Here is a 14,024-nt window from a genome sequence, read left to right as displayed (position 1 = left end):
TTTCTAGACAATATGTATCTTGTACACTGAAGAACTACTGTGGCTATAATAATATACAGTGTGTTGGTTATTGTTACTCTCCTACTAGCATGTTTCAACATTGTTTTATTTCTTGCTTTCCTCTGTGTAAAATAAAATTCTGAAAAAGCAAAGTGCATTAGTCTGTTTTCCATCAACTATGATGAAATACTTGAGTTAGGTACTTCATATAAAAGGTGTACTTACCTCACAACTCGGGGGGCCCAAGAGCTTGGTGCAGGTGTCATTCTGGAAGCATGTTGTTCCCTAGTGAAGGCCGCATGGCAGAAGGCACCACAATGGCCACAGCACGTGGAAGAGGGACAGATCATAGCACAAGAAACCAGAAGAAACCGGAGCCTCCAAGGAGGACTACGCTCTTCCCTTCTTCTAAGGGTAAACGTCTAATGACCTGAGAACTACCGATTAGGCTCTGCCTTTTAAACATCCCACTTCATTTCCCACATAAAATTGGGCTGTGCGTCTCCATGGAACAAGTCAAAACCACAGCAGAGAGTGAAGCGCTATTGATGAGCTACCACCTTCAGCTCAGTTTCTTAATCTCCAGTGACACTTCCGGGTGAAGCAGCCTGTTTTCCTTCTTCACTCTTCACCACACTGAACCAGGTGCAATCAGGGAAGGAGGTTTTTGATCTTCCCTTGGCTTTGTGAAGTCTAGGATGAAATTCCAGGATTTCTAGTCAGCACTAGGTATTCTCCCAGGCAAGGTGGTCAAAGATGCTGAATGCTGCTGTGCTGCTGCAGCTGAGCTGGGAAAAAATGGTCAGCTCTGAAAATCAGTTCCAAGAAAGACAGGGTACCCTTCAGAAGCAGGGGCCTGAGCCTTGGGCTGCGTGTCAGGACACTTGCATTCCCACTAATGAACTGGGTGACCTTGGCCACATGCCCCCACCTTTCTGAGACACACAGAACACACAAAACCATAGCAAGTGTCCTCATGACATCTTTTATTGTTTTTCATAGTATTAAGGCACTTATTTTTGGTAGGTCTTTCATTTTTAAACAGAATCACAAGTGAATGCACTAAGAGTGATCTTACTATCTGAGTGATACATTAACATATTTCCTGGTTCTCAGAAACATTTTTCAACTCTATTCTAAGTCTCTATTGGAGAACACAGCTGTTTTGCTACTTAAAATGGTGGGAATTTTGTGATTCCTTTTCCTTAACATATTTTTGGGTGTTTTAAACCAATTCTTTGACTTACTAGGTTTTTGTGAGAAAAAGAATTTAAATTCCCATTACTTTTAATCATCTCCAGAATGTTCCCAAATTTTGTTCATGGACCATGAGAAAGAGCACCCTCTTCAGTCCTCTGTGATTAAATTCTTTCTATTTCCCTCCTGCGTTCCCCAGTATGGAGTCAGAGCCCTTGTATTTACGGTCCCACTGTCACCACTTCCCAGGTCTGCAGTGCCTCATTAGTTAGGCCCCTTCTGCCCTCTTAAGTCTAAACCTGTTATAAAGAAAAATGAACACAAAACAGGGTCCCAGCAAAGCACCGCAGGACATTTTAGTTTGGAAAATTTTTAATTCTTTTGCACATAACAATGAACAATGGTGTGTCACCGATCTGTAGTATAATTAACTCCTTGTCTTTTGTTCTTTATGAATTTACATATCCAATTATCTTTCTATTTAATTTCCCATCGTTTTGCTATGATGACTAAAACTCTTTAACAAGAATGATTTTTTTTAACTTAATGGACTTTGTGGTTCATTTATAACCAGTCAGTTTTTAAAAGTTTGTTTAGGCTTAGTGAATACTACCACATAATGCTGCAAAGCTTTTCTGCCAGAATTTGGAGTACCGGGGAACTTGCTCTAGGATGGTTTGTGAAAAAGACTGCAAGGATCCGCTGGCTATGGTGATGCAGACTAATCCAGGCTACCTGAGACAGGAGAATTGCAAGCCCAAGGCCATAATGGGTAATTACTGAGACCTTGTCAAATGAAAGGGCTAGGAATGTAGCTCAACATTCCCTGAGTTCCCTCCTCACAGGCAGGCATGTAAGCAACCTATGTGGATAAAAGCATGCCAGGGCCAGTTGTTAAGGAGATGCAGCAAGGTCATTATATAAAAATGATGCCAGCTCTAAATAACATGCTGTTCCACCAAGGTACATGGTACTCGTGCATTTAACCACTTGGGCTGTCATGTTAGTGTGGCTGAAGGTCTGTCTTGGCCCACCAAAATTTCTGCTTTGTTTTTGTTGAGAAGTCTGCATCAGTTCCCACCTTCTTTTAATGAAGCAGGTGAAGTTTTGAGGATGGTCAATGAAGGGGCATTCTGACCCGAGGAGAATCCTGCTGTCGAATGTCCATAGCACCGGAAAACTGCAGATGAACGAACTGGGCTGCACAGTGGCTTTCCACGCCACAGCTCAGGGCCTTGATTAGTCTTCTGGATGAGAGTTGCACAAACAGCCACGCTTTGTACAAAAGTAACTTTTGTAGTTGTCAGGAAGGCAAATTCAAGTTCTGACTTGTAGCAAGTGTATTCTGTTCCCAGCATTAGCTACAATTGACGCTTCAGAATTTCACAGCCAATGGTAGCTATTTGGCTCTTTGTTAAAGTAAGTCTACAGGGCTCTGGCAAGAGAGAGAGTGCTATTTATTTTGCTAAAAAGGAAAGATGACCTTTGTTTTGCTAACATTTTGGGAGTCATGACCACAATTTAATATAATCAGATACAGTTTCTTCCAGGAATTAGCAAAGATCACACTTAGATATCAAGCTGGGACTGAGGTCAATAGGTAGACATCGATCATATGCTGCCAGAAACAATCTAATTTGAAAGGAGAGTTGAGAGACACACCATTAGGAGGATTTTCTCAGACATTCATGCAGAGATAGTTAATATCGCAATAATTAGAAAATTATTTCCAGGCTTTCTGGGTGGCAGTTCTATTGTGAATATAATTTAGCATAGGATTTATGCAAAAGGAGGTAAATTCACGCAACTGCCTGATCTACGCTTACATTGCAACAAATGATTGTGTGCTGCTATTGTTTCTGGCAAAATAAAAAAAAAAAAAACTGAAGGTGAAAGGGGAGTAGATCACAAGGGCAGTCATTCCTTCATCAGCTCCATTAGATCGTCTTCTAATCCTTTCTTGCTTAGCTCATCTAAACTGTAGTACCGATGAATGATTTTCTCAGTGGTGACCACCACAACTCGGACCCCATGGGTGTCTTTGCCCAACTGGCATCCGATGGCAGATGACACCACCATGTCCAGGTTCTTGTAGGTGCCTCCAGCGTTCCTGTGGTAGTGGCCCGAGAACACAGCTTTGATACCTGCAGGGAAGGAACAAGACATTAGGGAGGGGGTCACCTTGCTTTAATCTGAGAACACTACCATATTACTATATTAAATGTGTAATTTTACTCTGAGTATAACAGAAAAGAAGGTAGGTGACAAATATGGCATCTAGACTCCTTGCCAAGATAACTCATGTACACACTGCATTATTAACACATTTGTCATAACTAGTACAAGAAGGTGCCAAGAAACAAGATGAAAGAAGAAAGAGGCAGCAAATGCTTTGGAAGAGATAAAGGAGAATGAAGAAAACACTGTGAAGCCTGCATCTACATGATGGAAGCTACACAGGCACAGGAAGTGGTATTTACTGCAGGCACAGCACGGTGGTGGAGGGTTGCCTAGCATTTATGAAGCCCTGGGTTTAACCCTGTTATGGTATAGATTAAAATGCCCTTCAAAATCTTATGTGCTCACAGCGGGGGCTTTTGAAAGGTGTCTGAATTTTGAGGGCATGCAGATGAATTGCTGTTAGGACGGAGGAGCTGGCTGGAAGAAATGGGCCACTGGGGCCTGCAAGCGTTGCCCGGAAGGGTTCATTTCATCCCCAGCCCTGCCTTCACACTCTGTCTGGTTCTCCACTACCAGGCCGTGAGCTGCTGTTTCTCTGTCATGCTGCTCTGCCTTGGAGTCAAGTGACTGGATGAAACCTTAAAATCTGTGAGACAAAATAAACTTCCTCAAGTTGTGGGTGTCAGGTATCATGTCTCAGTGATAGTTCGGCAAAACAAACAAACAAACAAACAAACAAACAAACAAACATTTTGGTGCTCTAGTTAAGAGGATGTTCAACACTTAATGTCTCTCCAGTGCTCCAAAGGTATAGCCCTAATAGATATGATGTGAGAAGATGAAAGGATGTAAGTAAGTGTGACACCAGAATAAATAGTTTTATGGGCCAGAAACAAAATAGAAAAGTAATGAGTGGGATCAAATGTTGCTGGAGGGCTGGGGACATGGCTCAGTGGAATAAGTGCTTCCCTGGCAAGCGCAAGGGCCTGAGTTCAATCCCCAGTTCCACTAAAAAAAAAACAAAAAACATTGCTGGAGTGAAGCTCTGAAGGACTGCAGGGAATGGTGCACTTTCTGAGAGATGGGGAGGCTGTATAGCTCTGGTGAAACTAGACATGTATGGGCCCTCTGTTTATGGAAGGAAGCCGAGGGACATTGCTGACACCTGGGCTGGAGCAGGGTTACTGCTATGCTTTGTATCTAGTTGTCCCCCCAGAACCTCATGGACTCACAGGTAGTGATCATGGGGGTGTGACACTCATTGGTGGCCAAATGTGATACTGGGAAGTGGAACCTGGTGTGAGGAGGCACGTCACTGGGGGCGCGGCTTGGCGGGATTATCTCCCTCTTCCATCCCTGGATCTGTCTCTGCTTTTCATGCATCACACCCAAAGCAACCCTTCTCTGCCATGTCCCTCTGCATGCCACCCTGCCTTGTAGCCGGCTGACTACAGACCGAAACTTCTACAAACTGTGAGCCAAAATAAACCTTTCCTCCTTCCACTTCTGGGTTTTGGGTATTGTGTTTCAGTGACGTGGGCTGACCAATGTTTGACAAACTGCCACCAGTACTGATTTGAAAAAAACTCGATTAGCAATGTGCGTTAATTACTCCTGTCACAGTTCATGTCAAGTTGCTGGTGTGAGGCCGTTGGATCAGCCACGGGAAAAGATACTCAGTCATGCATCGTCATGCAGTGCTTCTACCATATGGGTGCAGAAGCTGAGTGATCTTGGGAGAAGAGACAATAGTCAGTCTACACAGGTAGTAGTCATAGCAAAAGAATTACAGTGTGACAAGTTCCGAGTATTTATTACCTTTGTTACTTAATACATAATCATTCTTTCATATTCATGGGGGGTTGGTTCCAGGAAGTCCCAGTGGATACCAAAATCTGAGATGCTCAAGTACTTCCTGCAAGCTGCCATTGGATTTGCATATAGCCTATACACATCCTCCTGTGCACTTTAAATAATCTCTAAGGATACTTATTATACCCAATACTATGCAAATAGTTTTTCACTGTATTGTTTAGGGGATAATGAGAAGAAAAATAAGTCTACATGTTCAATATAGATGTAATTTTTATAAAAAATATTTTTGATCTGCTGTTAGCTAAGCACTAACTACAATATATTAACTGTGATATTTAACAGCCACTTCACAAAATTCCTTAAAATCTTATAATCATGGGGGTGGGGTATAGCTCAGTGGTAGAGCATGTGCTTTAGCATGTATGAGGCCCATGTTTAATCCCGAGAGAGCACGCGTGCACACACACACACACACACACACACACACACAATTACTAGTTGGTTCTAATGAACTGGGAGGTGTCTCTAGCACATCACTGGGCTGAGGCTTGTCATAATCTGAGAGTCTAGAAGGAAGGGTGGACATAGACTCACACCTAGAAACTGACCCGCATCTTCCTAATGTTACTGTGGGGCTCTAGCCAACCATTATGAGTGCTAGTCCTTGGACACAGGGATGTGGGTGGAGGTAACTGAAGATACTAGGCAGGGAGAAGTAGGTCAAGACAGAAAGAATGAGAGAAAAGCAAATATAAAATGACTACTCCTCAAATTGAACGTGCAATAAAAATGTTCCTTGAAGAACTCCCCTACTAACAACCTATAAATTCTTCTCTCAGGAACACACATTGAATCCGTGTTACCATTTATATCTAGAATAATGTGACCCCCCTTTCATATATTCAGCATTGGGGCTTTAGGATGGTAATTGGATCACAGGGATTATTAATCAGTGGATTAACTTACTCCTGAGTTCCTGGCTAAAGGTGCCACTAGGAAGTAGGCCCTGGTCAGAGGTGGGTCACCGGGGACATGACTCGCAGGGCTGTGTTCTTGTCCCTGGCTGTCATGCCACTGTCTACCTGCTGGGGGTGATGAGGGGGTGGCTTTCTCCCCTGTGCCTTCCACCATGCCATTTCTGTCTCGGAGCCAGCTGATGATGGTGTGAATTCTCTGGAAACCAGAGTTGCAGGTATTGGGCATTTTGTCCCCACAACAGGAAAGTTGAAATTACACAAAATTAATGGACAAGTATTTAATATATCAGAGCCCTTAATAAGTGACTAATATTCACAAAAAGGTGTTATGAAACAAAGCAGGGATACATGAGAATAGCAGGCAGTAATATTTAGAAATGCTGCTCACAAAAGATAAACTCATTAAACTGAAAAATTAAAAAACTCTCAATAAATGGAATAAATTCTAGATGGGACACTAATTAAAGAAATTGGTAAATTTATAGGTAGAATCAAGGAAATGAATATGAAGGCAACACAGGGACCCTGATACAAGCCACAGGAATAAACAGTTCAAAGAGCTCAGAGGAAGGATGGAGTATCAGCAGATGGGTAAGTGGAGAGAAAAGAAAGAAGAAAACAGCAGTGGAAAGAACATGAAGAATACACAATGGAAAATTTTCCAAAAATAAAGAAGATATGGGTCTTCAGATAAAAAGCACTACGTAGGAAACAAAACTTATCCCACACTGTTATATAATGGAGTAAACTGATACACCAAGGAGAAAGAGAAAAACCCTTAAAAAGATGGTAGTAAAAATATTACAAAATGCAAGCAGGTGCAGGGGCCAGAGGTTCGATCCCCTGGTCTGCCATGCTGGCCCGGCCCTCAGGGCGTGCTGAGATGGCAATTGCGACTGGGCATGGTGGTGCATGCCTGTAACCCCAGCACTTGGGAGGCTGTAAACAGGAGGATCATTACAAGTCCAATCTAGTAGTGAGGCCCTGAACACCCTGTAGACCCTTCTCTAAAATACAGAAGGAAAAAAAAATATTACAAAGGACTGACAGTTACACAGACAGCAGGAATCCTAGCATGAAGACATCAGTGTAATAGCTTCTAAATCTTGAGGACAAATAACTATGACTCCCAAAGTTTATATCTAAATTGCCTTTTAAGTTTAAGGCAAAATAAAGACATATTTAGAAATACAAAGACTAAGGATGTAACACTCCAAATTTTCACCAAAAAGAATTATTAAGACTATATTTCAAGGGGGCTGGAGAGATAGCTCAGTGGAATAAGCTCTTCCCTGGCAAGACTATATTTCAGGGGGTGGGGAGATAGCTCAGTAGAATAAGCACTTGCCTGGCAAACGCAAGATCCTAAGTTCAATCCCCGGTACTGCAAAAAAAAAAAAAGGTCTGGGGGAGTTTCTCAGTGTTAAGATTAAAGCACCTGCAAGCGGGCACAGGCGCCAGGGGTCCAATCCCTGGCCTGCTGTGCCAGTCCCACCCTGGGGGCGCACTGAGATAGCAGTTGTGACTGGGCATGATGATGCATGCCTGTAATCTTAGCTCTTGGGAGGCTATAAACAGGTGGACCACTATCACTATGAGTCGATCTAGTAGTGAAACCCTAAACATCCTGTAGACACTTCCCTAAAAATTAAAAAAAAAATTCAGCAACAGAAGAGATGAAATATTAAACACAATGATGAGCTAACATTGATAAAATTTTAATAAATTTGAATACTAACTGCTTTTTCCTATTTTTCATTTAAAAGTGAAGCAGTCTCAACAATGTTGAGATGGGAAGTTCAATGAAAAATGAAAGCATGTAAAATTAATTCATGTTTGCAAGAAAGGCAAAGTACTGGATTACTGGGTATTGGCTTAAAAAATAGATAATCATGTTTCTTCAAAATAGGCATAGGCAAACAAACGAAAACTAGATAAAATGGACTTCATCAAAATTAAAAAGTTCTGTGCTTCATAAAACAAAAAAAGGAAAGACAACCAAGAAAGAGAAAATATTTGCAAATTGTCTGATAAGGGTCTAATATCCAAACAAGCTAAAAAAATTGTTAACGATTCCATGCTAGGAGGCCCATCCAATTAACAAAGAAGCAAAGGCTCTGAATAGACATTTCTCTAAAGAAGATAAACAAATGGTCAATAAGCACATGAAAAGATGTTCAAAATCATTAATCATGAGGGAAATGCAAACCAGCAGCACTGAGATGCCACTTCACACTCACCAGGATGCCTATAACAGAAAAGATGGAAAGTAACTTGCTCACAGGCCTCTGGAGAGATTCAAACCCTTTTTGGCACTGGTGGGAATATAAGTGGTATAACTTGAGGAAAATACTCAGGCAGGTCCTCAGAATGTTAAACACTTAGTTACCACTAGCCAGAAACTTTATGAGTACTCTATGTATGATAAAAAAAAAAACACAATGCCTATCTAAATTTAAAGAAAATTATTACACTAATCCCCCATCAGGAGACCCCCTGATGCTTCCAACACACTTACCTCATCCTTCTTACTACTTTCTGAAGCATTTCTGCACGTCTTCTTTTGTCAGTATCTTTAGTTGTGCTGTCTTTTGTGAGTGTCATTAGTTGTAGCTGCCTCAACTACTCCTGAATCTCTCCAAAATATTTACTGCACATGGTCATGTTCACTTTGGGGGAACAGTCAGAGGTCATATAGTGCCAGACCCATGAACAAGATGGCGGAAGACACACTGGAATGGTTTCCTGAGTCTCTCTTTGTGGAGGATGATATGCACACACTATTTATCACCCCTCAGAAAGTAGGTCATGAAAGAAAATTTCTAGAACTGCTTCAGAAAGTGGCAACAATTATGGCATAAGTGTATGCGAAGTGTGTGGGGGGGGAAGCTATTTTGAGAGGAGCCAATGGCAGTACATCTTTTAATGTAAGGAATTGTTCCTTTTATGCACACCAAATTTTTGATCAGTTCTTATATAGTCAAGAAAAATGAAAACATCTATATAAAACCTGTACGTGAATATTTATTGCAGAATTTTAAAAAGTAAAAATAAACTAAGTGTTCATTAAATGTTCATCAAATGAAGAAAGATAAATAATATGTCACCTACACATACAATAGAACAGTGTTCAGCCAACAAAAGAATTAAGTACTGATACCGGATCCAATGTGAATGAACTGTGGAAACCCTGTGCTACATGAAAACAGCTGCACACCAAAAGCCACAAAACATTATCCCATTTATAAGAAATGCCCAGATTTTGTAGGCAAATCTATAGAGACAGAAAGTAGATCATTATTGCTCGAGGTTAGGCAAATAGGGAATGACTACTAATGAGTATGGGGTTTATTTGTGGAATGATAAAAACTGACAGCAGTTAGGCAGGGGTGATGGGCACAGAATCTTGTGACTATACTAAAATCACTTATTTTTACACTTTAAATGGTTGAGTTTTATGGCATGTGGATTATTGCACAATAAAAATATAGAAAAAATAAATGGTGCAAGGGAGAGGAGGCTAAAATGATTCACGTGACAATGGACTGGAGTTGGCAATATAAGTACAAATTCATGTTTAGCTTAACATCAGTGCAGATGGCCATATAGGGGAACATTTATAAATGCATGCAGACAAGGGTTAGCATACAGACACCTACACTCCTGCTCTATCTGAAGAATGCAGTTGGAAGCGAGGACACAGTGCCCACAGGTGCACCCCAACACTCAGACCCTGCTTCCCAATAACCACTATTCAATAACAGGAGCTATGGATCCTTGGAGAAGCGGCTGAGGGCAGGACTGGCGCAGGAAATAGAAGATGAGTTTGAGTACCTTTAAAGAAAGGAAGTTTTCAAAACCAAAGCCCATAATGCTGGGTGTGTCAAAGGAACATAGGAATCACTGGAACAGCCCCCAATGGCCTAGGCTTTACACATGAGCAACAAAATCCACCAGTGTTGGATTATAATCCAAAGTATAAAGGAACTCCATTTCAAAGAGTACAGTATTAAGAGAAGGTTAAAAAAAGAAAAGGAGTAACCTTATGGTGGAGGAACCGGACAGACATCACCTGCACTAAGTCGTAAGTGCACTCTTGGTATGGTTGTGACAAAACGGCACTTTACCTCTGTGGTCTTTCTCCCTTAAACCCACGACTCTAGTCCACTCATGAGAAAAACATCAGATAAATTCCAGGAGAGAGACGTCCTACAAAACTCCTGACCAGTGCTACTTAAAACTGTCAAAGTCAATGAAACAAGGACGTCTGAGCAGCTATCACAACCATAAGAAGCCTAAGAAGATATGGTGACTAGGGCTGGGAAGACAGCTTCCTAGTCTAAAAGTGCCCATGCCAGCCTGGATCGCCAGGCATGCCATGCAGGCCACAGAAACCGAACATGGTGATGCACACCTGTAATACTAGCACGGGGGAGGTCAAGACAGGAAGATCACTACAGGTCTGAGCTTCATAGCAAGACCCTGTATCAAATAAATAAATAGATTAAAAAAGATATGGTGATTAGAGGTAATTCATCTGTGTTTTAAAAAACACTTAATTTTAGTATAGTTTTAGATTTACAGAAAACTTAACTAAGAAAATACAGGCAATTCATATATACTTATGCTCTGTATTCCCTTTTATGAATATTTGATGGCACCTTTTTATTATAATGATTAAATATTGATATTAATTCAAGCCCATAATCAGATACCCTTAGTTTTTAATAATGTCCTTTTTTTTTGTTCCAAGGACCCAAGAATTTTCACCAAGTCCATCTTAAGGAATGAGGAAAAAGACAGCCAAAGATTGAGAATGATGGTTAAGAAAGACAACGGACAAAGGAAAGGAGGAAAATAGCAATAAGAGAAAAAGAAAAATGCATGAAGGAAATAAATACAAATTGTTTGGGGCATTTGTTTTGGTTTAGCAGAATTTGGGGGGGGGGCTTTAAACAGTGCTTTTGACCCTATAACCACATAGGCCAGCAGGAACTGGAGACTCACTGGTGGAAAGGTGTGACTTCCAGGCAGCTGAGGTGTGTGGCTAGGAATGCAAAGGAAGGTGACGCAGTTTTCCTACTTAAAACAGCCAAGGATGAGGAAAACCAGATATGTCCATTTCTATCAATAATGTCAACAGATATAATTCATTTCAAAGGGGCAATCTGTCAATACTGTCTCATATTTTACTGCGTATTCATCTTGACCCAGCAAAGGAATTTTGGTAGTCATCCCTTCAGAATCCCCAAAGATCAAGGTGTGTGTGTGTGTGTGTGTGTGTGTGTGTGTGTGTGTGTGTCTGCAGGCATTATTTGTAGGAACCATTTGTAATGTTCACTTATGGGAGATTCCTTACAGTACACTAGTTTCCTCTTATCTGGGGGGACATATTCCAAGACCCCCAATGGATGGCTGAAATCATACACAGGACCCAACATTATTGTACTGAGCCCTGAAGCATTTCCCCATCATACTGGAATTAATGCGTCCTTCATGTTTTATACCTTGGTGCCTTCTTGCACTTTTGCACTCTGGAACCATCACTAAATAAAATCACTGCTGCTTGAACCGAAGTACGTGATGCTGTAATAGCTGACCAAGTGATCAAGAATGCTATTAAGTGACTAACATGTATCATATACAACGTGAATATGACCAATGGCTTCATTCATATCAGGATGGGATGGACCAGGATGGTGCTAGATGAGATTTCATCATATTACTCAGAATGACAAAATTTCAAATTTATTGTTTATTCCTGGAATTTCCCATTTAATATTTTTTCACCATACTTGATCATAGGTAACTTCAGATAAGGGAGAAAGATCACATATACATTAAAAGAGGTACAGTGGGCTGTGCAGATAACTCAGCAGTCTAAGTACCTGTTTGGCAAGTGCAAGGACCCTGGTTTGATCCCTCGTACCACCTTCTGTGCCAGCCCCAGAATTAGACGTGGTGGTATATGCTTATAATCTCAGTGCTGGGGAGGCTGAGACAGGAGGATCACTATGAGTCTAAATTGTATAGAGAGACCTTGAACCAAATAAATAAATGATTAAATTTTTTTTTAAAAAGAGGTACACTTATATGCACTGTCATTGTTCTTTTGGTTTATTTGGTGCTGGAAATCAAACTCAGGACCTTGTGCTTGCCAGGCAGGTGTCTGTGCCACTGAGCTATGTCCCCAGCCCCTTATGTACTGATACTGCAAGATGCCAAATATATTATGTATTTATAATGTAACTAGGAAGTATATACATACTAAGTATGAATAGCAAGCTACAAAAAAGAAAACCAATGTGTTCTGGTATTTGTAAAATAAAGATAACATATACATAAGAGGATGTGTATGCATACATTTGTACCCCCAGTGGAATGTGTGAGGCATTAGTGAGGGGGGCTTCACTCTTTCCCTTCATTAACACAGGTTGTAATACATACTGTGGTTTTACAACCATTTATTCTTATTACCAGACATATGCATGTAAAATTGGAAGAAAAAAAGAAAGTATATAAAAAATTAAGAAGACAAAAAGGAGAAATAATTGAAAAAAGGAGATGAAACAAATTAAAGCATTAACTGTTTCTTCCCAAATTCCATAGACCAACAGAAATGCATAGTACAGTTGTCCAAACCACCCTGCTTACATACATAAATAAATAATCTCTTTCCCCCACTCCCTCTCTCGTCCTCCTCAACTCAGTAACTCTTTCCTTTTGAACAAGTTCATTTCCTTTTCCTGGTATCTACTGTACCCTTAAGATTTCATTTTTTGCTTCCATTTTTCTCTTTCAGGTTTCTCTTTTAAGTTCACACTAAGGAAACAATATGACGTCTACACGTGTGGGCCTGATTTATTTCACTTAAAAGTATATTCTCTAGTTGTATCCATTTACTGACAAAAGGCTCAAATTTATCCTATTTTATAGCTGAATAATACTTGATTGCATAAAAATATCATGTCTTCCTTATCCATCCTTCAGTTGATGAATATCTGGGTTGTTTCCAGGAGTAAGCTACAACAAATTGTGCTGCTATAAACATGTGTGCACATACATTGCTGTAGTATGAGGTTTTCAGTTCTTCTGGAAAAAATACTCTGGGGGGAATAGCTGACTCGAATGAGATCTCCAATCCTTCTTCTGAAGGAATCTCCGCACTGATTTCCATAGTGATTGTACCAGTCTGCACTCCCACCAGCAGTGTAGAAGGATTTCTTTTTCTCCATGTCACACAGAGTAATGCTTACAAAAATCATGAGCTTATCTGGTGCTCATGAACAAAACATCAAGAAGACATGAACAGGGTAGGGGCAATGAGATTTGCCAAGGAAAGGATGCAAGTTGCTGATATACCAAGGCCTGAGCTATGCAGATTAAAAGCTGCAGCTGAAATGGACAGATTTGGTACTCAATGAGTCCTTGCCAAAAATGGGTATCTGAAGAGCCCAACTACACAGCCTGGAGGGGCTGTGGGAACCACTGCTTCCTCCACAGCCTTCCTGGGTTTCAAAGTCTCCTGGCTTGTAGTGTTTAAGACCCAAAAGTGAGCATATGAGCTTAGCCTTAGCTCAGGGAACGCTGAGTGGCTGGGCACTGAGCACTATTATTACTTTTTGTATGCTATTTTATGAAATTTGTCTTTATGTCTAATTCATGGTTGTAAACTGCACTGCTTTGGAAAGAAGTCTAATAACTTTAAAATGAGCTATGCATTAGCAGTAGTGAGTTGTAAAAACTCATTTATGTTTAAATTTCATGCCACATTCACTGGCATTTGCAAAAATGGGAGTAATAGCGATAACTGGCCAAGTGGCTGTTGGAACCTTCAAAGCAGAGCTCACTGGT

At 40.7% G+C, this 14,024-nt stretch overlaps 1 protein-coding gene across 1 annotated transcript in view; it reads right to left on the bottom strand.

The window, feature by feature from the left end:
• Nucleotides 1-1,205: 1,205 nt before the first annotated feature.
• Nucleotides 1,206-14,024, bottom strand: part of Cpped1 (calcineurin like phosphoesterase domain containing 1) — a 147,989-nt gene continuing 135,170 nt past the window's right edge. Inside the window, exon 4 of the mRNA XM_023704396.1 lies at nucleotides 1,206-3,341. Within this exon, the coding sequence (XP_023560164.1) occupies nucleotides 3,115-3,341 (227 nt within the window). The 3' untranslated portion in view covers nucleotides 1,206-3,114. The remainder of the gene's footprint in view (nucleotides 3,342-14,024) is intronic.

This window comes from Octodon degus, unplaced genomic scaffold (assembly GCF_000260255.1).
Source record: "Octodon degus isolate 3935 unplaced genomic scaffold, OctDeg1.0 scaffold00195, whole genome shotgun sequence".
In the NCBI taxonomy this organism is placed as follows: Eukaryota; Metazoa; Chordata; class Mammalia; order Rodentia; family Octodontidae; genus Octodon; species Octodon degus.
Note: the sequence above shows the minus strand (reverse complement) of the source record. Positions and strands in the feature narration are given on the sequence as shown.